Source organism: Gobio gobio (genome assembly GCF_949357685.1).
Source record: "Gobio gobio genome assembly, chromosome: 8".
Lineage (NCBI taxonomy): Eukaryota > Metazoa > Chordata > Actinopteri > Cypriniformes > Gobionidae > Gobio > Gobio gobio.
In genome coordinates this window covers 23727944-23739453 of record NC_137114.1, presented here as the reverse complement: position 1 = coordinate 23739453, position 11510 = coordinate 23727944, and the positions used below count along the sequence as shown (strand labels likewise).

The following is an 11510-nucleotide window of genomic DNA, read 5'->3' as shown; positions in this document are numbered from 1 at the left end:
GAGACTCTCACACTCAGAGTGTGTGGTGATTATTTTAAGAGAGGGACAGTGTTTCCATGAAAACAGATCTCACACCGGCAAAAGTAAACAGTGCAAAAATAGTAAAATTAAGTGTTCTTTACAGATTGTGAAGATGGAGACTCTGAAGCGGTGGATGAGGGACTGGAAGTATCCCACTTATCTTTTATGCATCTATGGGTTCTTCAGCACAGTAAAGCCTTTAGAACCATTTCTCATTCCATTCCTAACTGGACCAGACAAGAACCTAACAATTGAGCAGGTATAGTGACCTTTTAAAAAGTTTAATAATTAACATAATGTTTTTGGATTTCAGAATATAACTGCATGACTCATGTAATTATATCAATCTGATTTCATCTTAAAGGGACAGTGCACCAAACAATTTAAATGTTGTCATCATTTACTCAACCTCACATGGTTCCAAACTTTCTTGCCTCTGTGCAACACAAATGATTTTATTTTAAAAGTGTTTTTTTGTATGTGTCAATACAATGAAGGTCGATGAAAGACAAATGATGTTTTAAATCCCACTGATTTTAATTGTATGGACAAAAATATGGTTCAAAAACATGCAAAATATCTTCATTCGTGTTCCACTGAAGAAAGAAATGCACATATTTAGAATAAGGGTACGTAAATATAATATTTAAAATGATTAGAATTATTTTCATTAATATATTTTATATGATTATTATATTTATTATATTATTATTTATATAATATTATTTCTATTATGATTGATATATTTTTCCTTGTTCTTTAATAAATAAATATATGAATTAATTATATATACATACATACGCATAATACATTTTTTAATTAATATACATAATATATATGCTCTAAAATATGCAGTGGGTAGAAATAATATAAAATATTTGGCAAGTTGACATGGCATTTCAAATAGTGAAATAATTGTGACATGCTATATTTAATCTAAAATTATTATTATTTTTATTTACATATTTGATATATTATTATTTGTATAATAATATTATTTATACTATATTTGTTCTTGTTCTTAACTAATTATAGGCTACATGCATTTTTTTTTCTTCAATTGTTATAGTTAATGATTTAGATTTGTGCAATAAATCTTGTTTGTTGTTGCTGGTAAGTAGCTGTTTTTTCCCCCTCAAGGTAACCAATCAGATATTCCCAGTGTGGACGTACTCTTACCTGGCAGTGCTGGTTCCCGTCTTCCTCCTCACCGATTGGCTACGCTACAAACCTGTGGTGGTCTTCCAGTGTTTAGTCCTGTTCGCCACCACGGCAATGATACGGTGGTGTAATGGTGTACCAGAGATGCAGGCCGTGCAGTTTACATATGGAGTGGTGACGTCGTGTGACGTTGCTTACTTCACGTACATCTACAGCATGGTGGAGTTGAAGCACTACCTGAAAGCCACCTCGTACTGCCGGACCGCACAGCTGCTGGGCTACACCGTGGGTTCAGTATTAGGCCAGGTCCTAGTCTCTTTTGAACTGATGTCCTACAACTACATTCTAGTGTTTACACTTGTTCTCACCGGCATTGCGTTGATCACCTCCATTCTTCTTCCAATGCCCAAGACAAGCATGTTCTTCCACCAGCGGAAAAGAGCTAGTGGAGAGACTGATGGTGAAGGGCAAGGGCATGCTGGGACGGTTAAACCTCTGGAACCCGAGGAAGGGTCTATGACAGAGGTGGATCTTCAAAGCAATGAGCAAAAAGATGGCGTAGAGGTGGATGGATCCAAAAGGCAGCAGGAAACAATGGGAGCTGATTGTAATAGTAGTGCAAAAAGTTACAAGACAGGTAGGACTAGTGAGTCGAATCCATTAGTAAAATCACATTTTATTTTGTGCTAATAATATGTGATGGGGTAGCTAATTGAGTGAATTAGGTGCTTAAGTGGACTAAATGATTAGAGAAGTCCAGCATACGTCACCAGAACCCTGAAAAAGAGAAGTTTATTCAAGTGTGCTATTTGCATACTTCTTTTAAACTACAAATAAAAAGGTATCCTCAGAAATATACTTAAAATTACAATTAAGTGTATTCAACTTACAATACAATACTGACAGAAAAGTAAGTATATTTGCCCTGTACTTGTACGCAATCTTTTGATTGAGATATACTTAAAGGTCCCATGGCATGAAATTTTCATTTTATGAGGTATTTCAACATTAATGTGAGTTCCCCTAGCCTGAATATTGTCCCGAAGTGGATAGAAATGTTGATCGGTGTAAAACCGAGTTCTGACTGTCTTTCTCTGCCTTTGAGAAAATGACAGGCCAGACGAGCCAATCCTGAAGTCTCCTGTTGTGACGTCCACACAGGAACGGTTACCTCCCTTTCCTCCGCCCAGAGAATCTGGCACGCCCATGCAAACGCTCGAGAGATCATAGCTTGTGAACGAGTGAACGCTGGCAGTTTCTCAGTGTTTGGATGTACAAATGAAAACAGAAGTCTTTTTTCAGTTCCTTCCGATCTGTGATCAGTGATTTTTGGTGTGTTGCTAATTATTTATTATTCATGCACACACTGCGGCTTCTCTCTCTCCCGACAGAACGGTGTTTTCGTGTTTTCTATCTTGTGAGTCAGTGTTTTGTACGTCCTCGTCGCGTCTATCTGTTCTACACTGTGCATACAGTCGTTTCTGCTCAACATCAGCAGAGTAACATCTTTAGAGATAAACCTCACACATGCCGAAGCTCGGGCTGCACTGGCCGGTCGGCCTTCAACATCACCGACCCCCAGTACTGCATCTGGCCCACAGCGGAGGCACCAAACGCGGCGCGAGATTAAGCAGAAGGGGGGTAAGCGTGAGGGTATCTGGGCTAGGCTAGCCAGCTTTCCCCACAATAAACTGGATTACATTCGATTACTGCTTTGTTTGCGCTGTGTACTCAATGCGCGTCACTGACGCTTTTCATATGATTGGAACATATCTAAAAATAATGCTATAATCAACACTTACTCGTAACTCGTTCATCTCGACAGCTGTAATGGTACTTTGCATGTGTTACAAAGTTGGTAGAATAATGATGAAGACGGGCTCGGCGTGACTGGGACTCGTGTTTATTCAGAACTCTCAGATACAAACAAAATAAACTTGCGCTGACAGCGCTCTCACAACTCAGTAGTTACTAAATAACTTTGTTAGCAATCGCTCCCATTAGTGATGTCCGGTTCGCGAACTAATCATTCTTTTGAACCGGTTCTTTTTAGTGAACCGAATCAGTTCACCAAATCGGACTGAATCGTTCTAAACGGTTCGCGTCTCCAGTCAGCGCTGATTCATAATTTACTAAAGTTACTAACTTTCTGACATGAGTGACAGCCCCTCCGACTAGAAATAAACTAATAACCTGAAGTATATTCTAGTAACTACAACAGTTCACTGAACTGAGACATGCTGAGAGAACTGATGTGAAGTGAACTCAGGTCCATCTGTCTCTCTGGCAGCAGCTCGTGCCTCGTAGACCTCGTTTAACCACGCCCCCTCCCCTCATATCAAATGCAAAGATGTCAGCCAATTACAACAGTGGGCGTTTTTACTGAAGTCTCACAGCAGACACTCCTCTTGAAACAGGGCATTCAGCCACAGGGCAAACAGCAGTTTTGAAAAAATGCCTTTTATTTCTAAATTATGACATTTTATGATGTAAAAATCATACTAACAATATAAGTACACCTCAGGAAACACTATAAAATAATAGAAAAATGCCATGCCATGGGACCTTTAAAGTATACTTTTAGTATGACTATGTTAGTCTAACTGGTTGGCTGTGTGTTCCAAAACAATGGCAAAATTAGCATTTCATTCCAATATGGATCAATGATTTTGATGACATTACTCTGCACTTCAGCTTCTCATCAGATTTTCTGTCCAATCAATTGCTCTCTAGAATCGGAAGCGTCCCGCCCACTACATTACTTATATATAGACACTGAAGCTGCAGCTGAAATCGGTCACTTGTTCACACATTTACTATTTTCTTCATGGTGAATGGCACATAATGCACTATATAGGGGATACTGTGTAAATCCGAATCGTAGCACACAAACAGTCTGCTTCGTTTCAGAGACAAGATAGCACAGAGTGGATAGTACCAGAAAACATATCGGACCCATTTGAGTTCTGCACAGAATGCTGTATTTTAAAGTGATATGGGGGAGATTAGGAGGAGAAACTAGGAGGAAAACTCCGGCTTTACTGAGCTCAACGGCTCTGGCTGAATGGTGATATAAACAAAGTGCTAATGGCTATTTTTTAAAAATAGCTGTTTGACACCCTGCCTTCCTGTTTCAGTTGAAATTATGTCAACACATCGAATAATGCTGCATGTTTCAAGGATACTTCAGTGGGCACTACTAAACTAGTAGTTTACTGATAGTATACTTCAAAATGTACTTTCATTAACTAAAAAATGTGCTACAAGTATATAACTACTAAACTATCAGTATACCTGGCTATAAGTAGTAGCAGTACAAACAAAAAACGTTGCTTTAAAATAGTAGCCTACTCAAAGTTTCCTGTTAAACTTAAAGCATACTTTAAAACTACACATTTATACACTAAAAAGTGGGCCAATTTAGTCCCAAGTAGTATTGAAGTGCACTTACAAGTATACTAGTAGCTACTACAATTGATATTAGTATACATACTACATAAAATATACTTGAACTTTACTTGCGTATACTTTAATAAAATGAAATTATTTTACGTATACTTGGGTTGGGTATACTTATTTTTGTAACGAAAGTCTGACGAAACATTCATGGATGAATCATTCACAATCATTTAGAAAACTGAAATGATTTTAAATGTCAACAAACTGCACATCTCTACAAAAAACATTAAACTGTCTTGCATTGGAAGCTGATTCCATAAAAGGACCAAATAAATAAATATTAAATGGTTGAATCCAAATGATCTAAGTGGAATTCTGACTGGCCTGATAATTTCCCAGGTGGTTGTGGTGATGTTCTGCTCCGGTTGTGGAGGGATTTCCTGCAGTGTTTCTCCTCCCGTACGCTGCTTATCTGGTCCGTGTGGTGGGCACTGGCTACCTGTGGCTACAACCAGACAGTGAACTACGTCCAGTCACTGTGGGAGCATGTGGAGCCGTCTAGTAACTTCACGGTCTACAACGGAGGAGTGGAGGCCTTCTCAAACCTGTTTGGTGAGTACAAGGGACACTTATTGTTATGAACTTTGTTAAAGTTTAACTTTGTTGTGTTGGGGTAACAGTTTAGGACCCAGGACCAGTGAAAAATGAAGACCAAGAGTCAGGAGTGCATTTAAAGAGAAATTTACTGAAGAATAGTTTGCAGTTTCATCAGCAGAAGCCAGCTTCAAATCTCACAAGGAGTTTGTTGGTCGCGCTCCCTCTATACCAGTCCATTGTACATACAATTTCTCTACAGGTCTAGCTACGTCATTAGATGATCCTGATTGGCTCAGAGAAAATGAACAGTCATGGTAACTTTCCACAAATTGACAGTTAATCAGGTTCACATGTACATTTCACTTGTTGACGCTTTCACCCCGGAATTAGGCATGTAGTGACCTTCCAGGTCTGGAGCAGGTGCCAGCTTGCCCAAAACAACAAGTCCACCCATCTCTTAGGATTCCCGTAATCCACTTCCAATACTGATCTGTAACACAGAATACTGCGCACATACACAGACACACAGTCTCTCCAAGGTTGAAGTTGGTTGAGCTCTAGTACTGACCAGAAAAGGTTTCCCAAAACATACTGATAACTTGGGCTTTCTCTCAGTGAGAGGCACAGACAATAGTACAGGCAATATTCATCTTGATTCTTTAGGGTTTCAGTAAAAGGAAATATAAAATTAATAAAATATTATATAAAATGAAAGACAAATCCATATTTCATATCTGGAAGCCGGGCTAAGTGAGCAAGAACCTCCAAAATCAAGTGTTTAGTGACACATCACACATCCCTAGGACAGACCCTCAATCACCACTCAGAGACCAAATACAAACTTTAGAAAATATAAAGGAAGAAACAACAATCATTGGTCCTATTGATTTAGTAATATCATAACTGGAGAGAATAATTTAAAATCATCATAATAATGTAGAAGGATAAATATTGATTAAGGCTTTGATTATACATTTAATTAGGATATATACAATTATATTGAAGCGGCAGTGGATTTCAGAATCCAACCTTTCAGTTGCGATAGTCTTTTCTTCCCTATTGTGATGTATATCCAAATGAAACTTCCTCTCAAACAAGAAAAAATGTAGGGCAAGACTTGATTGGACGGTTGAATAGTTGTGCCCACCCATTTTTTCAGTTGCGCTGGTTCAGGAAGTATTTCTACAATAGGGACTTCAAAAAAAGTCTTTGTTAAAGCTTTATAAGCCATGAACCAAGCCAACCAGCTACAAGGTGAATCGTAACATTACAAACTTTGATTTGAAACAGAAAAGTATTTGTAAAACTAACAAAAATACAAAGGTACAACTACAAGACTGTGTACTTAACAGCTTTAGTACATCATTATCGAATTAAAAATGGAGAAATATAAAACTACGCATTAAGAAATGTTGATTATATATAGGCTACATATAAACAATATATATTGAAATATTTTCCTATTTTGAGAGCATAGGGAGATCGACTCGATTATGTCATTTGCAGCTTTCCATGGGAATGGGCGTGGAATTTTCTGTACAACATTATGGGTAATGTAGTTTCTTACGAAGACCCTTTGGGTCGAAACTTTTCTTTTTAATTAATCCTTGGGAGTAGCAGTGGCAGTGGGCAGATTCTTGTTTACTTTTGAGTTTAATGTAGTTTTTCACCACAAATTCTGCTGTTAAACAATTATTTAAAAAAAAAAGTTTAAATAATGCCGGCTGAGGGATTCAACCAAGCGGCAACCTCCCGCAGTTTCTCTTGAAGCCAATACGGAAGTGACATAAACTGCAATTCATCGACTGGCCACTAGGGACAGGCTCCAGAAGGAGCAGAATCTTATTGATGTTAAAATGCCCAACTTTACAGCAGAAAAACACATGTTTACAGTCTGGTACAAATTGTGGTTTTGGTCTGTACGGCTAATTTTGCCCTTCATGACGACTGTGAGGGGGGTGAATTTTTTTAATAACTCATTGGTTTACATTATATGAAGCCTTAAAGTTCTGCATAATTAAGGGTGTGGCCACTTCAAGTGACAGGTGGATAGCCATTTATCTGCTGTCTGTTAGTCACTGCGTCACCTCAGCTCCACCCACGTCCCGCCTCTTTGCCCATTTTCTGTTATCCGGGAGTGACGCGCAATGACAAGATGGCAACGGCCCGCTCGACCCTACTTTACGCTTCAAAACTGCTCTTCAGAATCCTATGGGTGACGTCACGGACACTACGTTCATATTTTTTTACAGTCTATGGATTCAACACAAGCAAATGCTATCAACCTCGTAGCTCACAGTAAGGCTTTATCATTAAAAATATACTTTTTAGTTTTTACTTCTGTTGCACTCATGCTGTTGCTGTGAACTCATGTGAGTGACAGGTTGTCCCGCCAGTAAACACGCCATCAGAGAAGAGAATTCTGTAGATGTTGTTGCATGTGAGGGGAAATTATTTTGATTGAGTTAAAAAAGGGGAAAAAAAGAGATTGTGATGTGCACAGATAAATAATTTACAATAAACACTGCAATATTCCATAAAATAAAAAAGGGTCAAGAAAGTCTAGAAGTACCTCCTCATGACCGCCCCTTTACTGGCCCTCACTGCACCACAGGGGCCGCGGCGGCGTACAGTATCGGGTTTTCATCTGCAGACTGGTCTCGCTGGGGTGAGATGGCTCTGGGCGCACTCTCTGCCCTGGAGGGCGGCGCTCTCTTCGCAATGGTCTTCAGCGGCAACATCTGGGTCTGCTACTGTGGCTACATCATCTTTAAGAGCCTGTACATGCTGCTCATCACCATTGCCATGTAAGTCCTTCTCAATATACACTATATTGCCAAACGTTTTGGGACACCTCTTCAAATGAATGAATTCAGGTGTTCCAATCACTTCCATGGCCACAGGTGTATAAAATCAAGCACCTAGGCAAGCAGACGCTTCTACAAACATCTGTGAAAGAATGGGTTGCTCTCAGGAGCTCAGTGAATTCAAGCCTGATACCGTGATGGACTCCCACCGGTGCAATAAGTCCCCTACTAAATATTTCACGGCCAACTGTTAGTGGTATTATAACTAAGTGGAAGCAATTGGGGACAACAGCAACTCAGTCACAAAGTGGTAGGCCACGTAAAATCACAGAGCGGGGTCAGCGCATGCTGAGGCGCACAGTGCGCAGAAGTCGCCAACTTTCTACAGAGTCAATAGCTTCAGACCTCCAAACTTCATGTGGCCTTCAGATTAGCTCAAGAACAAAGGAGTGACGAATCACACTTCTCTGTCTGGCAATCCGATGGACGAGTCTGGGTTTGGCGGTTGCCAGGAGAACGGTACTTGCCTGACTGCATTGTGCCAAGGGTAAAGTTTGGTGGAAGGGGTATTATGGTGTGGGGTTGTTTTTCAGGGGTTGGGCTTGCCCCTTAGTTCCAGTGAAAGGAACTCTTAATGCTTCAGCATACCAAGACATTTTGGACAATTTCATGCTCCCAACTTTGTGAGAACAGTTTTGGGATGTCCCCTTCCTGTTCCAACATGACTGCTCATCAGTGCACAAAGCAAAGTCCATAAAGACATGGACGAGTGAGTTTGGTGTGGAGGAACTTGACTGGCCTGACCTCAACCCGATAGAACACTTTTGGTATGAATTAGAGCGGAGACTGTGCACCAGGCCTTCTCGTCCAACATCAGTGCCTGACCTCACAAATGCTCTTCTAGAAGAATGGTCAACATTTCCCATAAACACACTCCTAATCCTTGTGGAAAGCTTTCCCAGAAGAGTTGAAGCTGTTATAGCTGAAAAGGGTGGGACAACTCCATATTAAACCCTTTAGATTGAGAATGGGATGTCATTAAAGTTCATGTGCATGTAAAGGAAGGCGTCCCAAAACTTTTGGCAATATAGTGTTTTAGCAACTTATTATACAAAGTGCCTGCTTACATGCAGCTCAGATTATGTTTATTTCTTAGTAAGTTAAATGTCATCATGAACCAAATTTTGCTGAATATAGCCTAATCTATCCCTGCTCTACACTAATAGTATAATTACATGATAAACGTTATAGAAATATATTCATTATCTTATCTGACCACTTGCTGTTTCACCTTAATTGGTGCAATGGGAAAGATTTTGGACCTGTAATGCTGACTGTCAAATTTTAGTAGATAAATAATACAAACCTTATACAGCAGATGCAATAAAAAAAAGTACACATTTCAAAGGTTTAATGATAGAATCAACTGTGTTTAAGGGTGTTTTAATCAAATTAAGGCCTAGTATACATTTCCACCACTTCTCATGTAAAATAATTTACAAATAATTATAGAGATTGCACTCATTAAGGGCAATGTATAGACAATTAAAAAAAAGTCTTGATTTTCAAGAATTTCCCAGGTCTGAAAAAAATTTAAATTATAAAAACGTCCTAATATTTAATAGTTTTCATTGATGGTGACAACGCTGAAAACTTCAGTTACTCATCACAGGGTCCCCTAATACATTTCCATGATTTTTCCATTCGCTCATCATTACAGGATAAGGATTTATACAGATGGCACTTGCACAAAACAACGTTATAGCTAATGATATATTTTACAACTGAGCACAACTAGAAAATAAATAACTTTTCCAGGCCCGGAAATCACAATTTCCTGATATTTAATAAAGCAGCAGGAAGAAAAGAGAACACTTCTACATTAAAATCAGCTCTTCATTAAGCCAATGCATGCACAATCATGTCCATGTCCTTGTCTCATAGGTTCCAGATAGCAGCTGGGTTGAACATGGAGCGTTATGCCCTTGTGTTCGGAGCCAACACCTTCTGTGCTCTGGTCCTCCAGACAATCATCACCTCAGTGGTGGTGGACAGCAGTGGGCTTGGTCTGGATATTGTCACACAGGTGAGGTTATAATCTTTATATAAAGCAAAATTATTTTATATATGGTAAACAACAGCATGACACAGATGCTAAATTTCTATTGGATACAAAACACTAGGGCTTGTCACACTGCACTTGACCCCACTTTTAACCCCAGGCAAAGGAACATTTCACATTTGTTATTTAGAAGCGGGATGAAACCCTGATCTGGAGGGGATTAACAGCTCTGCTTAAAAGTATTTGCAGGGTGAAAGGAATCTTTTTATGCGTTTTGGGGGGCCTGAAAACACAACCTTTTGAAAACGGGTTGTGTAATGTGCAAGTTTTTTGAAAACGATACCGTTATCATCTCCAGGTAAACTACAAAAGCATGAATTTGTGAAAACGGAGAATTCGTCTGTACGGATGCAAAAGCAAAAAGAAAAAATGTTATGTTGTCGTGTAAATATACCCTAATTTAAACAACCAATCGGCAGCTTCATGTGCTTTGGACAATCACGAAAACACAATATGTATATCAACAGCCGTTTTAGCGCTTGAAAGGAAAAATATCAAACGGCAACGAAAATGCGTCAAATGGAGTATAGAAGATACAATTTCTTTCTTAACTTTCAGAAAAAAAATGTGTAAAGTCGGCTTTACAAGCTAGAGCCTTAAACAGGTCATGTGCGGCGTTCGTCCAATCAATGACCGGGACACTGCAGATTTGCAAAAAAGTTAAAGGGGATAGTTCACCCAAAAATGAAAATTCTGTCATCATTTACTCACCCTCAAGTTATTCCAAACCTGTATGAGTTTCTTTGTTCTGCTGAACACAAGAGTAGATATTTAAAAGAATGCTGGTAACCAAGAAGATAATGCAACCATTGACTACCATAGTAGGGTAAAAAATACTAGTCAATGGTTGCTCTATCTGCTTTATTACAAACATTCTTCTAAATATCTTCTTTTGTGTTCAGCAGAACAAAGAAACTCATACAGGTTTGGAACAACTTGAGGGTGAGTAAATGATGACAGAATTTTCATGTTTGGGTGAACTATCCCTTTAACCCAGGGTTTATGAATGTACAGTGTGATATGAATACCCAGAATTAATTGGTAACCCCGGGTAAATTATGAAAGTGATGCCAGAACAGAGTTTGCATTCAGACTGTTGTGTTACTTGTCTTACAGTTTACCATCTACGGGGGATATTTCTCTTTTATTGCAATCGTTTTCTTCTTGAGGGGTTTGTATACTACAATGTGCCGAAAACCTGAGATGGAAACACCGAGAGAGAATCCGGAAGAAACTTTTAAGGCAGAAGATGATGCTCAAATCATCACTGGAACAAAATTCTGAACACAACGCACAGGATGTACAAGAAGTTTAAGCCATCACACTTGATTAATTATGAACAAACAGAAGGAAAGCACAAAAATATACTTTTTTTAGTTAAAATTCATTTTAATATATATTGT

The 11510-nt window shown here is 38.9% G+C and overlaps 1 protein-coding gene across 1 annotated transcript; it reads left to right on the top strand.

Moving 5' to 3' along the window:
- Positions 1-133: 133 nt before the first annotated feature.
- Positions 134-11480, top strand: slc19a3a (solute carrier family 19 member 3a; the record flags this gene model as incomplete). The annotated part of the gene is made up of 6 exons (XM_079823713.1): positions 134-280; positions 1162-1828; positions 4981-5193; positions 7793-7985; positions 9930-10071; positions 11224-11480. The coding sequence occupies 6 exons, from the start codon at positions 134-136 to the stop codon at positions 11389-11391; spliced, it is 1530 nt and encodes a 509-aa protein (XP_079679839.1). The 3' UTR covers positions 11392-11480.
- Positions 11481-11510: the final 30 nt, after the last annotated feature.